Source organism: Mesoplodon densirostris, chromosome 1 (genome assembly GCF_025265405.1).
Source record: "Mesoplodon densirostris isolate mMesDen1 chromosome 1, mMesDen1 primary haplotype, whole genome shotgun sequence".
NCBI classification, from domain to species: domain Eukaryota; kingdom Metazoa; phylum Chordata; class Mammalia; order Artiodactyla; family Ziphiidae; genus Mesoplodon; species Mesoplodon densirostris.
Window position 1 is genome coordinate 16,219,699 of NC_082661.1, and position 24,657 is coordinate 16,244,355.

The window sequence follows — 24,657 nt, forward strand, 5'->3', positions numbered from 1 at the left end:
ACGGGCCCAGCCGCTCCGCGGCATGTGGGATCTTCCTGGACCGGGGCACGAACCCGTGTCCCCTGCATCGGCAGGCGGATTCTCAACCACTGCGCCACCAGGGAAGCCCCGTGTGGTAGTATTTTTAAGCAAATCTCTTACATCATGTTGTTCTACCCCTAGATTTCAGAGTAACGCTAAAAAATGACATCTTCTTATATATAAACACAGTATCACTATCACACCTGACCATGTTAATAATAAGTCTCTAACATTGTCTAATATCTAGTTCACAGGAAAGTTTTAGAAGTCAGAAGGCTTGCAATCTCTATTGCTTCTCTAGGGAAAGACTATGCCACAGAGCACTTTCCTAGATTATCAGGAAATTTCTCCTTACGTTCAGCTTAAATTTACATCCTATTACTGCATATTACACCCCCCATGTATCATGCTAAATAATTAATCTACCTTTTTTTTTTTTTTTTTTTTTTTTTTTGCAGTACGCGGGCCTCTCACTGTTGTGGCCTCTCCCGCTGCAGAGCACAGGCTCCGGACGCGCAGGCTCAGCGGCCATGGCTCACGGGCCCAGCCGCTCTGCGGCATGTGGGATCTTCCCAGACTGGGGCACGAACCCATGTCCCCTGCATTGGCAGGCGGACTCTCAGCCACTGCGTCACCAGGGAAGCCCTAATCTACCTTTTTAATGTCTAAATGTTTCAGATATTTGTACATAGTTAGCTTCTCTTTCCGTAGTCTGTTCCTAACTGAACTATACATATTTAATTCTTTTAATCTTCCCTTACTCATCTGTGCCCTCAGCTCCTAATCATTTGGTGCTTTGCTTTGAACCTTGTCCAGCTGGTTTCCATAAGCCCAGCGATGAGTAGGCCAGAACCAGATGCAGTGTTCCAAGAGCAGTCGCAACCAAATTCAACTGCTCCCCATTTCTCCTCTGAATGCTCAATCCCAAACCACAAGAGCCTTGCTTTCTGTCACATTATAACAGAAACAAATGTCGTTTTCTGCTTTTATTCCCAGTTATTTTTTGGCATTACAGCATGTGTTTCATTCTTCCCACACAATATCTGTGCTTCAGATCACTTTTCTCCAGAGGTAATATGACAGCATTTGGGAATCAAAAGAGTACAGGCGCCCAGCTCTGCCACTCTGGCGATGTGACCCTGCAAGTCACCTAGTACTCAGAGCCACTTTGAGTCCTTCACCTAAATAACAGATAAAGACTAATTCTTCCTACTTCACTGGACTGTTGGAGGGTCAAATGAGGTGATGTAAATGAAAAAGTTTCACTAACTTTAATGGCATGTATGTTCATATGTGTGTGTGTATATATCTACATTAGTACACTAAATATACAAGAGGTGAACATCTATGTTCTCTAAAGATTTTTCTACTTGCATCAATAGCCTATTGTACCATTTAATAATCTCTGCTGTCAGGAAATTCTTTATTTCAGCTCAGTTCTTCCCACCAAAACAATATCTTATAAAGCCTCTTAGACATATATACCTGGAATCCATAAGCCATGAGAATTTCAGATTTATCCTTCACTTAAATGTAAATCAGGTATATGGCATTTGCTTGTTTACTATTTACTGAGGTCTAAGAAGTATGCTAACCACTTTACCCGAATGACCTAATTTAGACTTCATAATTTCATGAAGTAGTCTCTATTAATATCCCCAATTTACATATGAGGAAACTGGGGCTCAAGAAAGTTAATTAACTTTCTTAAGGTTAATAGCTGAGTAAGCAGTAGAACTTGGAAAACCTAACAACTCCAGAGTCCATGCTTTCAACCACGGGCATGATTTATATAATATTTCAAATAATAATTAGGAACCCCTAATTACAGATTAAATTCAACAAACCTACTATAAGCCAGACACTTAGAGGAGAAGTGAAAAGGCGTAGTTCTTTTCAGGAGGCTCACTGTTTGATCACGGAACACATGGCTATTAAAAAAGGAATAAGCAAGTGGTCATCGTTATCAGAGGCAGCTGTACCAACTATCCGATGCCTACGAAAATGCTTACTCCTATGCAAAAACTCAGATTTGTTTCTTTTAAGAAAAACTATTTGATGACTATTGCTAATCATTTTTCCTCCAATTCCCTAGCTGTCAATTATCTACTAAATCACTGAATATCATCTATTTTCCTTTAAACTGTCCAAAGATCTATTATCTGAGAATATTCTAGTTCAGAGTTTTTTCATTACCTCAGTCCTGGATTACTGTACTAGAATCAGTTCCAGCTGGACTCTGCCTCCTGTTCCCACCTCTTTAGTTCTTGCCATGCATCACTGTCAGATTAAGCTCCTTAAAACAAAGCTTCCATATGAACTAGTCCCTCCTCTGAAGCTTTACTCAATTCTGCCTTTCAAGGCTCCGAACGATGTAATGCCAATCTGCTTTTCCAACCACATATCAACATAAATCCTCCTCTCCACCCAGACCATTCTCCTCTTTCCTGACTGAATATGCCTTGTACACTGCCGTCTTTGCTGGAACTATTCTCCCCCATCTGACTTTTCTCTTCTTTGAATAGTATCTATTGTTCAAGGCTCAAATCAGGTCTTCCTTCTCAATGTAGCTGTACTGATCACTGAACATCCATGTTTTCCTTCCTCTGTTCTCAGTAGGATCTCAACAAATGTTTGCCAAAATTATTGCTCCATTAAACATCAATAGCATTTTTTGGCAATATCACTCACTGATACTTATGCATTGTCTTATGGCGCTACTTACATTTTTATATGTACATTTCTTGAGTTCCTATTTGAAGTAAAGTGAAAGCTTCTTAAAGGCCTGAACCATGTCTTCAAGACTTCTTTTGTATGCCATACATTGTTTCCCCATGCAAAGGCACTGGTGAATATTTGACTATTGACATATTTAAATAATATGGAATAAAATCACCTAGTCAACACCTTTAGATAATATAGTCAGTTCTACAAGCCAAAAGAATAGTCATGACTTAAGATATCTGGCCTCTAAGTCCTATCCTTACTAATGCATTAATCTGGAGTTGGGAAAAGTTACTTTTCTATGTCCTAATTTTCTCACCTGTAATAGAAGAATTAAAAGTCAAATAATTTCAAAGCACCCTGAATAGATGAATGCTAACTTATTAAGTGCTTTGCCATTAGTCAGGGGCTTAGATTATTTTCTAAGGATATAAAATTAACTACAATGTAATGGTGTTGCAAGTCATTAACTTTATCTGTCTTAATCGCTCTTTGGATATGGAGTTTCATTTCTAGCAAAAACAATAGATAAAATAACCTCAAAATCCTCACAACTATAACTCCTGGGGAAATTATATATAAGCAATTTTTAAGGTTCTGCTTTCACTTAGACATAAAAAGCTTTAAGAGAATGTCAATCACACCCTAACAGCAAGAAAAAACTGCGTAACTTCTTGAGCCCACCAGGGAGCTACGGTTGGGAGGTAAAACGAGTTCAAACGGGTGACACACTCCTCAGAGGAGAGATGGGAAACAAATTGTTTCACTTTGGGCATAGTACAGAAGGAAGAGCCAGTCATCATAAAAGCAGGTAAGACGACAACAGCTGAAATTTGAAATGAATTCTTAAAGGCCAAGAGTGACAGTTTAGAAACTTTGGGAGCCCCACACATAAGAGAAGTCACTTCCTAGTTCTTTTCCAAGGGTTTCCACTAGTTGCTCATAAGAAAGATTAGGGGCAGGACAGGAGACCTGAGAAAGACCCTGTAGGTGGCACCAAGTCATGAAACCCACCTGCTACATGAACCTTTCTCTTATATGAAGCAAAAGCTATAAGTGCTGGGGGAGAGGAGAGATCCAAGCAAAGATGCACTGCCTCTGGTGAAAGGGTAGATGAAGAAACTGCCCACTACTGGAGGAAGGGGAGAAAATAAGTTCAGCTCAGGATCCTGCACTGATACAAAGCAGTGATCTGCTACCACTGGGGAAGGGGCAGACTTGCTCAGAGACTCCACCCCTGAAGTCCAGGGCTGCAGGGCCTAAGGCTGAGGCTGGAGTGAGAGAACTGAGAAACACCCCCTTGAACCCCACTATTGTAACAAGCAGTAGCAGTTTACCACCGGGAGAGGTGAAAAAGCATGGGTCAGATTCCTTCCATTCCATAGGTATGATGGACTTGCTGAAATCTGAGCATGGAGAGGAACACTGAGAAAAATCCTTCCACAATCCAGACTCCCACTCAACACAAAGTAGCAGCAGACCACTCCTACAGTGACTGGAAGTCTGGTATACTGACAGTAAATATAACAACAATAAACCCAAACCTTTTTCAACTACTGACTAGACTGCCCCAATCCCCACACTAATGGCCGGACAGAAGATGTGTGCCCATTTCTGAATTTATTTATTTCAATGTCTATTTATACACAATATTTGGCATTCAATCATGAAACACACACATAAGTAATAAAAAAAGACTGTATGTGACAAAGCAATCAACAGAAATAGGCATGACCCAGGTGTCAGAAATATCAAAGACTTTAAAATAACTTTGATTAATATAATGGACCCATGTAGTGGAAAAGGTAGACAACATGCATGAAGAGATAGGGAATTTCAGTAGAGAGATGGAAACCGGAAAAAAACACTGAATTAAAAAACGTGATATCAGAGATGAAGAATTTTTTTAGCAAGTGTATCAGCACACTAGATATGGCTGAGAAAAGAATCAGTGAACTTGAGGACAGGTCAACAGAAATTGTCCAAACTGAAATACAAGGTTTTTAAAACAGAGCAGAGCATCCAAGAGGTATGCACCAATATCGAAAGGTTGAACATAACAATGTGAGTCTCAGTAGAAAAGAGAGAGCAAGGAGTAGAATAAATATTTGAAAAGACAACGGCTGAGAATTTTTCAAACTTGATGAAAATAAACTGAAAATGCAAGAAATTGAGAAGCCCTCACAAGGATAAATACAAAGGAAAACACACCTAGACACATCAGAGTCAAACAGCCAAAAACCACAGATAAAAACCTTGAACCAAAGATAAAACCTTGAAGGTAGCTAGAGAAACTAAACAAGCCAGAAGATAATTAACAACATTAAAGTGCTGAACGGAAAGGAAAAAAAAAAAGTTAACCAATCCAGATTTATATACCCAGCAAAAATATCTTTCAAAAGACAAAGGTAAAAAAAAAAAAACACTTTTCAGACAAACAAAAGCTGAGAAAATTCATTGCTCTCAGACTTGTGTTATAAGAAATGTTAAAGGAAATTATTCACAAAGGAATATGATACCAGATAGAAATTTGGATCTACATTAAAAAATGAAGAACAGCAGAATGTACATAAATATAAAAGTTTTAGAAATCTTTTTAGAAGATAACTGACAGGGGTCAGCAAGCTACAACATGAAGGTAAATACAGTTTTATTGGAACATAACCACATCCACTCATTTATGTGTATTGTCAAGGGCTACTTTCACAAAACAATGAAAAAGTTTGCTGACCCCTGGTCTAAAGCAATAAAGCAAAAATAAAGATCATCAACAACAGAAAAAACCCAATATATTATAGAGTTTATAATATATGTAAAAGTAAAAACTATGAAAACAGCATAAACGATAGAAGATATGGAAATATACTCTTGTAAGATTTCTACAATATACATGAGGTGGTACAGTACTATTTGAAGGTAATCTGTGATAAGTTAAAGACATGTATCATAAATTCTACAGAAAACAGTAAGAAAAAAATTTAAAGAGGTAACATTAACAAGCCAATAGTGAGAAATAATGAGTAAGATGTAATAGAATGCTAAAAATACTCAAAATTGAAAGCTAATCAAGTGCCCATCATTCAGTAAAATGGACAAATGTAGGTATATTCACACAATGGAATACTAATAAACAATAGTGAGAATGAATGGCCTATGAATGTGTGCAACAACATGGAAGAACCTCACTAACATAATCTTGGACAAATATAGGTATATTCACACAATGGAATACTAAACAATGAGAATGAATGGCCTATGAATGTGTGCAACAACATGGAAGAACCTCACTAACATAATTTTGAGCAAAAGAAGCCAAACATGAAAGAGTATATACTGTATGCTTTATTTATGTAAAGCACAAAAGCAGACAAAATTAACAATCTATAATGTTAGATACAGTTACCCTTGGCAGTGGGGTGGGGCTGGGAGCTAGTGACTGGAGGGGAACCTCTAGAGGGCCTCTAGTGGACTAGTAATGTTCTGTATTTTTTTTTCATTTGGTTGTTGGTTGCACATGTTTGCTTTGTAAAAATTTATCAGGTGATACATTTATGGTATGTGCAATTTTCTATATAGATATTAAATATCAGTAAAAATTATATACACACACATATAAAACTTTTACTGATACTTATATGAATATATATATGATATATATTTAAACTAAAGCCCTGATGAAAGACAACACACACAAAAAGAAGGATTTTGAAAAAAAAAGTTGATGTTCTATAAACTTTAAAAAACCATAGTAATCGTGGTTTTACGCGTAATACATGCGTAATACATGCGTAAACAGTAAATTAAAATAGCAGAAGAATGAATTCATATCCGGGAAAAAGGTTCAAGGAAATTCCCCAAGAAGAAGCACTGAGATAAAGCACTGGAAAATATGAAAGAGTAATTAGACACAATAAAATGAGAAGACATAAATCTAACAGAAGTACTAGATGGAAAAGATGTGATATTCAAAGAGATAAGGGATGAGAATTTTCCAAAACTGATGAACAACATGAAAATTCAGGCTTAAAAAGAACGAGCTCTGAACAGAATAAATACAAATCACCTACACTCACCAGCCTATTTTAGTTCTGCAAAAGTTCTTAGAGATAGACTAGTCTGTCTCCTTTGTTTTAAATATAAGAAAGCTGAGGCCTAAAAAGATTAAGTGATTTGCCTGGATCAAAAAACTGTTAGTAGAGATGGAAATAATCTTAATATGTTATATTTTAAGAGTTACGAATAAGAGGAGCAAAATATAGTTTCTGACTTCAACTTTCCTACTGGTATGATTATGTAAAACAGCAATATGAATATGAACAGCAATATGAACAGCAATATTCCTGTTCAAAGAGAGAATTTTAACGCAAGTTGAAACTATGAAGGCACTACTGATTCAAGTGCCATGTAGTAAGTGTTTAACAAGTGACATTTAATAAATGATTAGGCCAGGCTACAGCTGCCCACACATACCTTAAAGAAATAGTTTCAAGACAAGTCTTCTATTTCAATTTAATTACAAGACCATTACAATCATTTCAAGCCATAAAGCTTATATTTATCATATTCCTCTATTTAAATGTTTCAATATTTTAGAGTGCTTTTTGAATGATAATTTTCCTATTATAGACATCATGATATGAGATAAATTACTTTCTTCTTTTGAAATAGAACTAATTAAACCTCTAAATGTTCATTGTAAGTCTGATACAAATTTCAAACTGATCAGAGAGGCATAAAATGTACTGAAGACCTTTTAACGTACTGAAGCGTTCTTTTCTTATGTAGTACAATGAATCGTTTCTGATGATGGATCAGTAGCTTGTATTAATTCAAGTATTTAAGAAGAAAAGACCTAGTCAGTATAGGAAAATGTGAGTTTAGCCCTTATTCAAATTTTATAATTTTGAATTATCAAAGAAAAAGATTATATTATTTTAATGCTCATGGATCTTAAAACTGTAAATAAAATAATTCTATGACCACTTTTGATGACTTTTAAGACAATATTTTCCAGAAATATAAAAAACTAAGTGTCAAAATGAAGTCATCTGTATGTTCCAGGTTGAAACATTTTCAGAAATTTCTAACACATCTTTTCTTACAAGTAAAACAACTTTATTATTATATGAAGAATTAGGCCTAGAAATATATAAGGCACAGATATTTCTTTAATATTTTGATTAAAATGGAAAAAACAAAGCAGTTGGTATTCAAATACTAGACTCAAGAGAAAACTAATTTGTTTATGGATGAGTCTTAAACTTTTTAGAGAATCTTGATCAGTTACAGCTCCTTATGAAAGTTAAGAATAATATCTTTAGTTTTCAATAAATATTAACTATTCATACGCATAAATCTGGTGACTCTAAAAGGGGAAGAATTCTTAATATTAGTTAGCAAATGTGGTTAGTAAAAATGGAAAATGAAACTAAAATAAGAAAGACAACAGGCCATGAAAATGCTTCTGCAGGTATTTACTGCACAAATAACTCACACAAATGTATAAAGAAACCATTAAGACATTTATTTACATAAGTGAACAAAGTATGTGAAAAAGTTACACAAAAGCAAATCAGAGCAACTCTGAACCCATATAACTTACTAAATGAGCAACGACATATAAATCCTCCACCCAAAGCTGTAGACTTTTAGTGAACTGACATACTCAAATGATGACACTGTAAAATGTTACAACTCTTTGGGAAAGCAATAAGGCAAACTCATTAAGGAAAATTAAATTGTTCATATTATTCCATTTAATAATCCCGCTCCCAGAACTTACCCTAATAAAATTGAAAATAACCTAAGTATTCAGCAATAGAGAAATGGTTTAAACAAACTGAAGTAATATGATTAAAATAATCATTGTCAAAGCTAAATACAAATAGTAAAAGAATATGAAATTAAAAAAATAGTCAATAAAAAAGTATAGGTGTCTTCAGACTGTAATTATGTGAACAAAAGAAGGGAAAAGAATAATAAATGAAATTAAAGTTCTGAAGTCACTGTATTAGGATGGTGAGGATTTGGTAATTTTTCCATTTGGCAACATTTTCTTCAATGTTTTCAATAAAAGAAAAAGATTGGTTACCATTTTAAAAAGTCACTTGTCTTTTCCAAAAATTTATACTCTTCTCCATTAGTAAATTATACATGTTAAATTTTAAGTTGAGAAATAGAGCAGAGAGGCCCTAGTTGTTTTATATTCCTCTATTTGGACCTTAGCTGGCAGTGTATGAAGACATACTGTAACCTGTGCCATTCCAACAGAAAGAGGCAGTCACTGCCACCTTTGGTTACACAAACTGCAGGGCACTAGATATGAATATGTAAAACTGTAAAAGCTTCAGTTTACAACCTTGTGTGTTTGGTGTTTTATTTAAGGCATTATGATAATTAACTCTTCCTTATAATTCTCTGTGTCATACTAAGAATGTTTTAATATTTCCATTTCCACTTGAAAAATGTTGCCAATACGCTGAAAATGTTCTATTGAAGCATATAACTTTTTATATTGAGTTTATATTAGGTTAACCACAAATAAGATCACATTTGTTTACATATTTAAAATTTATAAGTTAGAGGTTGCAAAGCAACCACCTTTGAAAGAAAGACAATCCATAAAAATGTAAAAACTCTTATATGATGAAAAATTTAACAAGTCTTCCTTTTGAAACTATTTATTTGGATAAATGCAGTGGGATTTGAAAATTTCTACAGATGCTGCATTATATATTGCTTTCCTGTAACAAAAATATGAAGCACTCATTACATATGAAATTTACTATTTCAGAATGTGACTGTTTTCACAACTATGGTAAAGAGGGACAGGGAACTTTCAGTAAGCTACCTGAATGAAAACGTTTGAGAATAACTGTTTTTAAACATTTAGAGCAGAAGGGATTAACTGGAAATGCAGGGCAGCAATCTCAGCATCTATAAACATCACTTGAAAGAGCAAATTGAAAGCAAAGTATCATGGGGATTAATACCCTATAAAGATGTATAAACAAGTACTAAAGAATAAAGAAGTTTTTCATTGAAGGCATTCTTTAGCTTAATTTTTTTTAATTAGGTTATTTAGTAAATTGGTACAGGGTGGTCGACTGTACTGATTAAATTACCAGGAAACTATCTCATAGCTGCCAAAACATAAGCCATAGGAGCTGTTCTGTGCTAATGGGAGAGTAGAGGTGAATTTAATTAAACATTTAGTCTTCTATTTACATTCCATTAGTGGTAGCAGCAATAATTTGGTTCTTCCACAAATATTTACGATAGAAGTTTATTAGCTTCTAAGATCTAAACAAACACAGCTATTTCCAAGATAAGTGCAGCCTTATCAAAGAAATGTTCCTAATAATCATAAACTCTCCAATACATGAGTTAAATAATGGCTTTTTCAAACATAGTTAAGGAATTTCAATAACCAGAGTCACGAGGAAGCCAAAATAAAGTCAAAGAAACTAATATACATTCACTTTGTCACACCAAAGAAACATTTAGCTCATTTTTTCCCCTCTGATTAGAAAATGTGGTCAACTTTTTCATAGGAAAAGACTTTGATGAGAGATCAAAATCAGAAAGTTGATTTTCCTGAATCTAATCTAACAACATAATAACATCCTAGAAGAACATTCTATAGTACAGCAAGAACTGAACAACTTCAAGGCTATTTATAATGTACAGCAGATAAATTGTGCACCGTAGAAACCATAAATGATGGACATTTTTCCTCATGCAAAAAAAAAAAAAAAAAAAAAAGAATCGTTTGTCTTGGCACACACACAGCTTGTCATTCTGCACACAGGATTCAAATGTCAACCAGGAAATGAAGACAATCCCAAGCCAAACTTAAAATGTCTTAATCACATCATCTTCTCCCTTTATCTCATTTAGAGTTATGTACTCACAGCTCAAAACTTGCTCATTAGACTCCTCAGGTTTTGATTTTTTAAGTGCCATCTCTGCTGGGAGAAGGGATGAGCACTGCTCAAGAGATTGTGCAATGTCATCAATTGTCCATTTGTCTTCGGGAAGGGCGTGCTCCTCCAGCGTAAAGGGTCCCTGTTTAGTGCGGGTCAGCTCTAGCACATTGGCACAGGAAGACAGTTCTATGGCAACAAAAGGTGAAAAGAAAACACAAGATAAATGATTCAGTATTTCATTCAAATACTGAAGCAACATAAATGATCCAGTAATTCAGTATTTCATCGGCTATAATTTTACGAATGACAGAACTCGATTAAGAACTCTCAAAACCACCTCAAATGTAAAATTCTAATTATCCAATATAATAGCCAAGAGCCTTGAGATGAAGAAACAATTAAGGAGCAAAATAACATTTAGTAACTCACCTAATAAACTGCTTTAAAGTCTACAAGGAAGTTGCACACACTCTTCTTATTTAACCCATGAAACAACCCCATGAGGTAACAATTAAGTCTCACTTTGCGGATGAAGTAACGTGACCTGTCCGGTGTCACAACTGCCAGAAAATGGCAGGGCCAGAACTGCAACTTCCTGGCTGTTTGTAAGACTATGGCTTCCAGTTTTTTTAAAAAAAAAAATTTGACTTGTAGCGATAAAAATAACTTTTAGAAGGGTTAATCTTTTCTTCTTATCCCTACTTTGAGTTAAAATATTTTATACTTGAAAAAAAATGTTGGTCCTTAGATTCATTATTCACATCTTCATTTTCTATTCCTCTTTTTCTCCTCTCTCCCATGACAAGCATTTCACTGCAGCTGCTCACGCTGATAATTGTCTTCCATAAACCTATAACGCTTCGAAGGTGGAAGGCGGCAAGAATCCAGTTCCTGAGGCCAGTACCCAGAGACATGGAAAACGGAAAATTCCTTCTTCCCATCAAAAAGGAATATTACTCTCTAAATGATAATTCATAATTCATCTTTATGCTTACCTTTGCCAATGTCACTGACCAAGCTTCTGATATAAAAACCTCCTCCACATTCAACATCTGGAATGTTAACAGTGACATGGTAAATTGCTAACCGCCTATGAAATCCACTTTACATAGAAATGATGCCCCTAAACAAATGTAAAAATGTACTATGCAAACAATCGAGTGATAAAACATTTATGCACTAAAATATAAATTATTCATCCAGTAGCATATGTGTTTGTGAGACTGAAAAGTCAGAGTGTGGAGAAAGCAAACAGCAGAAACTCTTGAACACATTTTAAATTACATGGCAAGTCATACCACTTTAATACTTCAGCCTTGTTCATTTAATAGGTTTTAAATAGTTAGAAATCTCAGCTTTGCTATTATGAGCTGCAGATTTAAAAAACTATTTTCAGATTTGTACATCTTTTTCATTTAATCAGCTTTAAATGGTTAAACATCTCAGCCTTGCTATCATGAGCTGTAGATTTAAAAAATATTTTCAGATTTGTACACTCAAAAAATACAACAAACAAAAAAAACCCTTTTCAGTGATAGGAATTATGTTTGGGGTAATATACTACATGGAGAACTCAGCATATTTAAATATTCTCTTGGAAATATTCCTGAAAAAATCATGAAATAACTTAAGATTACACAATGTACCAGAATTGAATGCATAACTAAACATCTTCTTAACGCAGTATAATACAAGTTTATTGGTTAAGCGCAGGGCTCTGGATTATTTTTATTCATCCAGAAGACATCCGGAAAGGAACTGTATTTTCACAGAAGAGGACTACTTTCTGTTTCTAGCTTAGCATACAAATAAAGCTATTTGAGGGAATTAATCAAAACTCCCCACCTGGGGATTTCAATTTCCTTTTTTCCCCATCAGCTCAAGGTTGGGAGCCACTGCTGAGATAAAAAAAAAAAAATGAGCACTAGGATCAAATGTAGGTGTTCTACATTCTTGCACTATATTTGACTTTGGTGAAAAGAGTCAAATATGGACTACTACAAATTCCAGTGAACAAATGCAACTGGAAACATTTGAGGTTTTTTGACTTTCATAGATAACATCTATTGTGCCAACACAGAGGCTGCATTTTCATGGAATGGAGTGAAACATTTTTTAGTATGTTTGTTTCATTGTTTGCCTAATATTTTAGAATCAGGAAACTTAAGGAGTGACTTTTTAAGAAAATTGTACAAAACCCACAATCTACAGGAACTTAATACACACTAAATAATAATGTCAATGGGAAAAAAAGCAATGAAGTTTAGGAAAAAAGGTTTTGGGAAATTATGTCTACAAGGAATCCCATTCAGTATGTGCACCATGAAATTGGGAGCAGGGTCAATTTCAGGGAGCCTGAGGATTAATAAGAACTACAGCTTTTGATTCTCCACAGCTCTTATACGTTCAGGGCTTTAGCTAGGAGATCATAAAATTTCCAAACAATAGAAAAAAACTTTTTGGGTTTTAAATTTATTTCAAATATGGATTATAGATAAATTCAAATTGATAACTTGAGTTAAAATTTACCACATGTCTAGGAATACATTTCTGCCTTACCCATTACTCCTATATTTTCATGATCTTTAGCAGTAATTTATTGGTGAAAAAGAAGGGGGGGGTCACTCCACTCTTAGAATTTCTTGTCCAAAAACTGAAAATGCACTGTTTTAAAAGGACAAATTAATGTCAATAAAAAACTGAGTGTAAGCTATCAGGTACTAGGCAAAATGGGGAACAAGTATCCATAAGATAATAAAATACAAAATACAAAATATTGAAACTATGTACTCCTTACCTATTCTTCCCCATAAAGATCCAAAGTATGTTACTTCCAACTTTATAGTAAGATAATATAATATATGAAAAACTCAGACTATTTAGGACATTTCTGAACCTCCATATAGCTATAGGTATCCTCATTATTTGTGCTGTCAAAAAGGTATTAACAAATTCTAACCTTCTTTAAATTCAAATTTTTAAAAATCTCCAATATCCTAGGGATCCATTAAAATTACACAAAAGTAGCCAAATATAAAATAAAGGCACATGTAAATACAAATGTTTTCAAATTTCTTCATCTTACCTAATGTGAAAAATGGTGGCTGGAATTTCTGAAGGGAAAGACTGTACACGGTAACTGGTCTGGCAGGTTTTGCTTCTACTACTTCACCTCTCTTCATCAAAGTTGAAAGTCTCTGTCCGTCTTTCTTTAATGCAGAATAGCTTGCAAGGTACAAGAGGGAGACAGGAAGAGAAGGAGGGAGGAAGAATAGAGAGAGATTGAGAAAGAAAGAGAGAATAATTCCAGATTACAGCATGGAAAGAAAGGATGATTAGCAGCCCTTTAAACTGAAAATCCTTCTAAGAATGAACTAATTTTTTCTTCTAATCTACTTCACAATTGTGTCACAGATAGAGTTCCTAAATATCTTTGAGGCTAATACAGCTCATTCTGGCACTCAGTGAGCAATGTTGTCAATATTTCTCTTTAACCATCTTCCCGGAGATGGGCTATTCATGTCTTCACTAGTCCTCATTCTGGGTTAAGGGTCTCCGGTCACAATGATCTCAGCTATATTTCCTTTTAACAATATATTTCCATTATAATAATATTCATTTTCACATATAAGTTACCAAAATGTTTCCAAAGAGCAAATAAGCAAATAACAGATCTTATCTTTGTGTGATTAAATTTTACTAGACCACAAAATCCTTGCAACAACCACAGAGAAGAAAATTCTAAAATGATTCTTATAAATATAAATGTTTACTATATCTTAACAATAATGATCCAAAATAATGTTTATTCAGATCCTGCTACAATTTTTAAGTCTTCACATTTGAGGCAAAATTATGAAGAAACATTTCTCCATAGATATTTCAGTGTTCTTGAAAAAACTTAAGATTTTTTAAAAACACAAAATATGTTCTAAATTCTAAAAGAACTGTTAGTAACATATCCTGACACATCCTATAAGCCATTAAAAAAAAAAGAAGCAATTTGCTTGAAATGGTAACATGCACAAAAATATGGCTAACTGGTAAATCAATATCATTATACTTTTAATAAGTTATAATTCTCATCTGTTTCATTTATTGCAGAGAATTGTGAAGTATAAGGTTCTGGGCCCAAAAGGAATGGGCCCAACACCTGACAGGAAGTGCCAATTGGACTCTGAATCACAGCTCTGATGCCTGTACCAGACTGGACTGGTCCCTTCACAGCAATTCTGGGAAAAGTGACATCTCTGCTCTCCAGAACTGCCCTGATATCTACAGATGGAATCAGAAGAACCAATAAATCCTGGAAGAGCACAGAGGTCAGGCTGTGGCAATATCCAGAGACAGAGGAGACGACATCCCACTACCTCTTAGAGAGTGTCAGAAGCTCTACATCCTATCTGAATCAGGTTCACCTTACTTGATCATTTGTCAGATTTAAAACCTGCCTCACCATATAGTAAAAGGAAGCCCCTCTTCTTTTTTTTTTTTTTTCATTAAAGTGATGTTAGCCACTGGAAAATAAAATTAAACATTTATTCAAATTCATTAATTGAACTTACAGGGGAGGTACTTGCATTATATTCCCAGTAAACTTCTGTAGAATGCCTTCAAGATCTTCCTGTGTGATTTTATCTGCCAAAAATGAACCAAAAAAGTGACACTAAAACAACCACAGAAGTACATGTGCTATTTTTACAGCACTGACAACTCAGAAAATTAAAAAAAAAAATTCCAACAAAGCATTTATTACAATGTATGTTTTGCAGGTCAAATTCTACCTTGTTGAGATGGATAAAATACATGCTAATGAGATAAAAAGGGGAAAGTCTTATATTGTCCAATATTAAGACTAAATTTAATTTCCTTTGCTTCATTTTTTTCTCCATTAAAAATGATCCAATCATCTTATATGCATTTACTACATACTTACTATGGCCTTCAGAACACCTGAGAAAAATGTTGCATAAAGCTATAGGAATGGTCCTGCAGTGACCAAAACCAAAAATGCAGTGATCAGAAAGTAAGTAGAAAAATACCAGTAAAGTTCATTTCTAAGGTTCTCCAGGCATCAACTATTATAAACAACTGAATAAGTTATTGTAGATTATCAAGTACTAACCACATTTAAAATTTTACCTGATAGATTTCAAAACTGTTGTATTGTATGGTATACATTTTCCACACTCACATTAACTTTGTCCCCAAGTAAAGTTGTATTTATGTCTCCTTCACTGCTCTTTGAATTGCAGTCAGGAGTCTGGCTTTTGCCTCAAAAATAAGCCAGTGCAAAAAGAGAATATACATAGCAAAGATTTTATCTGTCTTAGATAAAGCTTTTCAGCTTGTATATGATACTCTTTCAAACAAAATGATGCAATATTAAAGTACTGTTCTATAATTTTAACAACTGAAAACTATAACACACTGAAATTCAATATTTGGGATTTTCACATATAGATAGGTGACTATCCATATTTCATATTCAGTAATAAACTAAGTTACAGAAATATTCTATAACCTGTTTAGGTTATAGCGATGGAAAGAAATTACAGTCTTCTTTTTCACTTTGTAGGAAATTTATTTAAACTTTTTATTCTGGTGTATACATGTCACATTTGATTTTATTTGAACAATATTAAACAAAAACTAATGTGCTTTGAATTACTGTTCGAACAACAGAATAAAAATTAAGAGACAGCATGGAACGTGTCCAGATTTCAATATCAATGCAGCAAAAGAGTCTTAACCTCAGTATGACCTTGATCCTTACAAGCTAAACATGAACAAAAGACCAGAATCTACTAGACTCAGAGGAGAGCTACAGAACTCAAAAGAATTTCTCTAACATCTAGCTCCAAAAAGGCAGATCTGAAAAGCCTATTCTGTTCAAACTGCTTTTCAAACAGATGTATCTCATGATATGAATGGATTTTTCCATGAAAATTTTTTACTCTACTGAAACATTAAAACATAATTACTGGTGGCACCTTAGTTATGCAGAACTTCCAAATCTAGACAGCCAACATGACCACCATACTGGCAATTGCTGAAAGAAATGCCACTGTTGATAAAATTGCTATAGCTCACAATCTAGTCTGCCACACATTTTAAAAATAAGACCAAACAGCTTTCTACTTCCACCAAATTGGTCTCTTTACTGACATTCCTGCCAATGCGTGCTCCTTTGTCCTGCTTCAGTGGCTCTTTTACTGATATTCCCTCACACAAGGTGACAAGATGTACTCTTTCTCATTCTACTTCTGCCATGCATCCTAGGCATTTATGGTTTTGCTGTTCATTCTGAAATTAATCATTCACAATTTTTAACTGTCACCTACTATATATATGTAGGTATTACCTCACCAATGGAATTCTTATCTCCTTAAAGGCAAAGATAGCTTTTCCTCTTACATAATGCACACAATTAAGATGGTACTAAAGACATTCTTGCTGAATTTAATTTGCTGATGAATAATAGAATCTCAAGGTTAAAAGAGCATTTAAAAGTCACCAAGGAATCATTCATTTGATGTTTGAATCACCAGACAGAAAGCCTATGCAGCAAGTTATTTTACAATAAAAGCAAATATAATATTTTAGATATTTTTAATATGTAGTGAAGCATGCTGGCTATATCTGAAACATGATACTAGTCTGATCCAAATAATAATAATTGTCCCTATAAGAATAAAGACTCTACCTCCAAAGGATTTAAAAAGAAATCAAGAATAAAATCTCTAAAGCAAGTATATCCAATAACTGGCCAAAAGAAGGACCTTTGGTAGAAAATGATAGGTACGATAGAAGTACCATAGAGCTTGAGTAATTATTCTTTGTTTAGCAAATTAATAAATCATCAATGTGATAGTATTCATTTGAAATTAATTTTTTTAAAGTCACTCCCATAAAATTAATATATACAAGACCATGTTACATGTTATTATTTGCTTAAAATTTATTGGCTCTTCCAGTGAACTTCCAACATGAAAGCTGGTACTTAACTGAACTATGGAGTTAAAAGCAGGATGATGGATTTAAAAACAATATTCAGGGACTCCCCTGGCAGTCCAGTGGTTGAAACTTTGCCTCCCAATGTAGGGGGTGTGGGTTCGATCCCTGGTCGGGGAACTGAGATCCCACATGCCTCATGACCAAAAAACCAGAACATAAACAACAGAAGCGATACTGTAAACAAATTCAATAAAGACTTAAAAAAAAAAAATTCACCCAGGATAGAGTTAAATGGTTACTGGACAAGCCTTGTCACCAAAAGCAGCTGTTAAACTGGAAACAATACAGCAAACAATTGTTTTCAAACATTAGACAACACATAGCAAGGACTATCATCCCTGAGAGAAGGGAAAAAAAACAAGGTAAGGCCCACAATCACTTGCTTTTGCTTGGGGGTGCTTTCTAAACTGTACTGCAGGGAGGGGAATAGCAAACAGAACACTGAGCAAAGATCAGAATTTGGGGAAGTGGCAGCAGCTGGAATTTGAGAGCATTACACAGAGAAAGAGATGTCTACAGGGGTCCACTTGAAACTGGCTAAATTCCAAGCTGCGCATATATATAGTGAGTCTTCACAAAGTTAAAAATGAGCTACTACCAAACCTCTTACAAGGCTGGAAGATGTCCAAATTCCAACCCCCCAAAATGAAGAAACTTTGCTGAATACCCCAGCACTCGATAGACACCCAAGAAAAGCCATGCCTTTGGAGTAGGGCTAATGCAGACCTGAAAAAAAAGTCTACGTTAGACCCATCCTAACAAGGAATCTACAAAAGCGACTAGAATTAATAAGTGAGTTTAGCAAGGCTGAAAGGCATAAGATTAATACACAAAACTCATCTCCATCTATGTATATCTAGCAATGAACTATCAGAAATTGATATTTAAAAAATCCAATTTATAATAGCATTAAAAAAACGAAGTACTTAAAGATTTCATATACAAAAGAAGTGAAAGATCTGTACATTGAAATCTATAAAAATATGGCTTTATTTTTGCAACTTTTCTCTAAGTTTGATATTATTTCAAAATAAAAAGAAAAATCTTAAAGGAATACAATAAACAACTTTATACCAATAACTTGGAAATTTGAGATGCAATGGACAAATTCTTAGGGGAAAAATTATCTAGAATGACACAAGAAATAAAAAATATTAAGTTTGATAGCTAGTAAAGGAATCTAATCCATGATTAAAAGGCTTCCTAATAAAGAAAACTCCAGAATCAGATGTCTACCAGTAAATTCTACCAAACAGTAGAAAAAGAAATAATGCCAATCTCACATAAATTCTTCCAGAGAATAAAAAAAAGAGAGAGAATACTCCCCATCCCATTTTATGAGGTTGGTATAACCTTGATATCAAAACCAGTCAAGGACATTAAGAGAAAGGAAAAATACAGGGTAATCTCACTCATAGACAAAAATGCAAAAATTCTGAACTAAATATTAGCAAACTAAATCCAACAATTTATGTAAAGGATAGCATATTATGATCAGGTTGGGATTATTCTGGAAATGTAAAGTTAGTTTAATATTTGACTAAGGAGGACAATCAACAGATACAAAAAAAATTGATTAAATTCAATGGCTGCTCATGATTAAAAAAAATGGCAAATTAGGAATAGAAAACAATTTCCTTACTTTGATAAGAAAGCTATAAAAAAAACCTATAAAAGAAAATCTATAAAAGTAAGGTAGCAGGGCCTCCCTGGGGCGCAGTGGTTAAGAATCCGCCTGCCAATGCAGGGGACACGGGTTTGAGCCCTGGTCCGCGAAGATACCACATGCTGCAGAGCAACTAAGCCCATGTGCCACAACTATTGAGCCTGCGCTCTAGAGCCCGCGAGCCACAGCTACTGAGCCCGTGTCCCACAACTACTGAAGCCCAAGCACCTAGACCCCGTGATCCACAATAAGAGAAGCCACCGCAACGAGGAGCCCGCGCACCGCAACGAAGAGCAGCCCCCGCTCACCGCAACTAGAGAAAGCCTGCGCGCAGCAACAAAGACTCAACGCAGCCAAAAATAAATAAATAAATAGAAAAGGGAGGAAAACTTGCTCTTTCAGATAACAAGACTTATTCTAAAACTATAGCAATTAAGATAGTTTGGTATTAGCACAAAGACTGATTTTTAATAAATGGTGAAAAACACTATTTAGAAATAACAGAAGGTGTCAGGATAGAGAATAAAAGAAAGGGCCCCTATTAATATGGTTTGAACGTTGTGTCTACCGAGCTACAGACTCATTTTCTATGGCTAAAAATATTATTTGTCGGGCTTCCCTGGTGGCACAGTGGTTGAGAGTCCACCTGCCGATGCAGGGGGCACGGGTTCGTGCCCCGGTCAGAGAAGATCCCACATGCCGTGGAGCGGCTGGGCCCGTGAGCCATGGCCGCTGAGCCTGCGCTCCACAACGGGAGAGGCCACAACAGTGGGAGGCCCGCGTACCGCAAAAAAAAATAAAATAAAATAAAAAAAAAAAAAAAAAAAAAATATATATATATATATATATATATATATATATATATATATATATATATATATATAAAATTTGTCTAGATAGGATAAAATGACCTAAGATCATTCACTTGCCATTTACTGCATACTGCCTTACTTTATCCAGATGTCAGTTGTTCTCAACAGGTTAATTAAGAACCATATTTTTGATTGTTATAATGATTGGGTAGGGTGGCGACATCAGCAGCACTTAATAGGCGAGGACCAGGGTTGCTAGATTTCCTGCAATGTGCAGTGGTACAGCACAGTGAAGAACTGTCCTATGCCCTTGCATGACTTCTGGAGGTCTGCCAGATGTTCATGTGGGTGAAAGTCTGTTTATAATTACCTTAGGCTAGAACATAACTCCATTTCCCATTTAAACGCAGAATTCTTTGTACAGTCTTACATACACTGAACTTTCCAGTACTGAGTCATCAATACAACATTCCTGTCAGTCCGCATTTGACTTGTGGCATTCACAGTGATTTATGTATAAGTATCTGTTATATATAATATATATATGACTACTTCATGAAGACTTTCCATGTAGTAATATCTGTGTATTTACATAATGATGTGTCTATTTTGCTACAAATTACCTTTATTTCTTCTTTATAGTCCATTTACTGTATTAACACTGATTTTTTTTTAACGTGTAGGTAGTGGAGAATACCTCTGACTTTTATTTCAGGATAATAAAGAAGCCATTAGAAAATATAGGTTATAGGTCTTCGTATTAGTTCACAGAGGGTTGAGAACATAGGTCTTAGTTCTCTATATGACAGGGTAGGTTTTATATTTATCTTCCCCCTGGTATCCTGCTGTACAGCTTAAACAGATGACAAACATTTACTGATTTACAGAAATCATACAGAAAAATCACGTCAATCAGCAAAATTCTCTGAGCTCTTATTTTCTGGGACTACAAATACTATTCAATAAACTATAGGGAGCTCTCCTTTTCAGGGCCTAAAGAAAGTTGCTTTTCAAGATTATAATGAGACGATTTTAACAAACTAATATGCTTTCTTTAAGGTAAGTAAATAAGGTTATAAATGATACAATACAAAGTAGAGTTTGTAAAAATTCCAAAATGCTTAAGGGCAGGAAGGAAGAGTATGTTTAAGTTGTTTCATCACCCTGGTCCTCTTCTAATATCACCTACTCAACGAACTGCACCATCATGTAACCAGTTTTACAACCCAGAAACCTAGGTCGTGGTTAACAACCTCCTCTCTGTCATTACCCCATCCAACCAAGTCTCACCAATTTCACTTCCTCACCATTCTTCTAATTATATGTGTACTGACATATACTGTAGGATACTCTGGAAATCGCTGACATCCTCCTAGGCCGCTTGAATCTTAAAAGCATTCTGGCTGAAGATTGCAGTTGGGTTTCCATTAAGTGAGCATTTGCTATTATTCCATAATAATAATAATTTCAAGGCTAATTCAACATCTATTTTTTAAAAGACTCAAAATAAATCAGTGATTTTTCTTTTCATTTTGGTGCTTGATTAATCATGCAAGATACTAAGCCACATATAAATGTTAACTGGACAAGTGAAGCTATTATGAACAAGAAGATTGGTCTCACTACTAGGGTAATATGTAATATATATTAAGACCACTCAACATAAAAACATAGGGAAGCAGATGCTAGACTGCCTATAGGTACATTAAAAAAAGATAATATTAAGCCCAGGCAGAAAAGAAACCCAGGAAGCTTACAAATAATTCACAATTGATGACACAATAATGTAGGTGAACTGACTGTACAAAAACCACAACTGTTGCATTATAAATAGCATAAGCACTATGAGAATTGCTAGGAAACCATTTCATTTATCTGTCCTTTCTTAAAGTAGTGCAAGAAGGAATGGTAGAAAAATTAAGGTGGGCCCCAATGAGTTCTGCTTTATTGCTAGAGAAACAGCTTTCCTTTTGTCTTATCTTTTTACATACTCCAAAAGCACAGGAATATGATCAATTTTAAAGTACTAAACCTAGTACATTTATTTCAACAGCTAAGAGATAATTATAAAAAACAAAAACAAAACAACAATGGCAAGATGCAGGTAAAATCTAGCAAGAGAGTTTCTCTGCTTTGTTTCACATTCATTAGGAAAAATGTCCTAAATTCTAGCTATAAATGGTTTTTGGCAAGGGAGTTATTTGGAAGAATTCTGCACATTAAAGAAAAACTGATTATAGGAAAAGAGGTAATTATTATAAATCTTTATTAACAGACATACCAAATAAGCAAATATGTGATAAACCATTTCCAACCTTCTTAATCCAAAGAAATGTACTGACAATTAAAATCACTGGGAATATGAGATTTATTTTAAATTCTGAATTCAGAGAAACTTTCTCTAAATATTAAAAACAAGGACTACCTAAGATGAACTTCTTACCGTAAGGTTTTTCTTCTGTTACTTTCCCTGTAGAATCTAGCGTGTCAGTAGCTTTCCCCAGTTCGCCAGTGGCAATATACCTCTAGAGGAAGAGAAACAAGGGAGAGAAATAGGCCATAAGGTAAAGAAGAACTGCTATGCATGTCTTAAAGTTTATATAGAACCTTACTAATACTACCTGATACAAAATAAAGGCAAAAATCAATAGACTGTAATTGCTTTGTTAGTTTTTTTATAAGTTTATTTATTTATCTATTTATTTTTGGCTGCACTGGGTTTTTGTACGTGTTTTTTTCTCTAGTTGCAGTGAGTGGGCTTCTCATTGTGGTGGATTCTTTTGTTGGGAGCTCGGGCTCTAGGCGGGCGGGCTTCAGTAGTTGTGGCACACAGGCTCAGTAGTTGTGGCTCACAGGCTCTAGAGTGCAGGCCCAGTAGTTGTGGTGCATGGGCTTAGTTGCTCCGCGGCATGTGGGATCTTCCCGGACCAGGGCTTGAACCCGTGTCTCCTGCGTTGGCAGGCGGGTTCTTAACCACTGCACCACCAGGGAAGCCCCGCTTTGTTAGTTTTTGATATGTGGGAAGTACTGTACAGATTGACGAACATTCACAAACTTCCCACACCAGCCAACATGACTGGGAAAGCCTGATTTTATTGATAATCATGGCTTATAAATATACTGTTACTATAAAAAAAATTTTTTTACACCAGTTTTCTACTGGGCAGTTTTGATTTTGAAGGAAAATTTTCAAATATACCTATGAGTAGAGAGAATGGTACAATAATCCCCTACCTAGTCATCTCAAGATTCAATGATTTTACCATACTTAAAAGTAAAATTAATTTTTAATTAATCAATTTATTACTTCTTACATGAAATACCATGAGTAATCTTAGTAACTTGTTTATGCATTTAAACAAAAGCTAAATATGTAGAAAATAAGGCAAAACTAGTATAGCATAAGTCATGTACATATGTGTTTCTTAATAAAGAGAAATTGCTACTTCTTAAGCTCTCTGAAAGGATACAAGTCACTTCTCAGAACTGCTCATTATTCACAAGTGAAGAAGTAGATCAGTGAGTTAACTGAGGATTGTTCTCCTTCCCATCTCAGGCCACGCTTATACTACATATTCTTTGTATTCCTCTCTTTTGATCAAATTCAAATTTTATTTGGAGGTTCACATGAAGTAGTGAGAAAAATGCAAGGAATATAATTCCCACTGAAAAGAATATGTAGTTACACTGAGCAATTTAAGCTGGAGGACTTTGCAGAATTATGTTTATTAATGATAAGCTTATTATGCTACCACACTGAAAACATGTGGTTTTGAATATCTTCATTAAAAAGCAATAGCTCTATACAGTTCATAAATGTAAGTCCTTCAAAAGTTTCAATATAGTACTTATGAAATGTATGAATATTAATAGAGTGTAAAGAAAAGGTACAAATTAGACTACCTCTGGAGAAAGTAGATTAGAGATGCTCTAATCTCCGAGAGCTGCTAAGTTTCAGAGGAACATTATTCAAGTCACACTTCAGAGTTGACATTGACTGGTTAACCTAAAAATGCTACTGTATACCTGGGGGAAATTACTGCCCTCTGAACATATCCCGGGGGAAAAGTTTGTATATCCCAATGATAACACTTGTTCAAGGGCTGAAGGGGGATACAAAGCTGCTTTCTGATGAAATGCTGGCTTTGCCTACAGGTACTATTATGGTTTATCTCTGCATATATATATATGTGTATATACATACATATATATGTATATATATATATACATATATATATATATGTATATATATATATACATATATATATACACATATATATATATATGTGTGTATATATATATATACACATATACACATACCTTATATACCTGGAAAATGCTAGTTAAGAGTCTTTATCCGGCATCAATGATTTCCTAATAGAACATCAACCCTTCTATCGCTCACTGGTTTCAAAAGCACATATAAGTAAGCAACTTTTAATCAGCAATATAGAAAGCTAATAAAGATAATACTCCAAAACCTCATCAA

At 34.7% G+C, this 24,657-nt stretch overlaps 1 protein-coding gene across 1 annotated transcript in view; it reads right to left on the reverse strand.

The window, feature by feature from the left end:
* Nucleotides 1-8,665: 8,665 nt before the first annotated feature.
* Nucleotides 8,666-24,657, reverse strand: part of TRUB1 (TruB pseudouridine synthase family member 1) — a 30,733-nt gene continuing 14,741 nt past the window's right edge. Inside the window, exons 4-8 of the mRNA XM_060100427.1 lie at nucleotides 22,612-22,693; nucleotides 15,239-15,311; nucleotides 13,759-13,898; nucleotides 11,669-11,725; nucleotides 8,666-10,859 (exon numbers count right to left, since the gene is read on the reverse strand). Of these exons, the coding sequence (XP_059956410.1) occupies nucleotides 10,600-10,859; nucleotides 11,669-11,725; nucleotides 13,759-13,898; nucleotides 15,239-15,311; nucleotides 22,612-22,693 (612 nt within the window). The 3' untranslated portion in view covers nucleotides 8,666-10,599. The remainder of the gene's footprint in view (nucleotides 10,860-11,668; nucleotides 11,726-13,758; nucleotides 13,899-15,238; nucleotides 15,312-22,611; nucleotides 22,694-24,657) is intronic.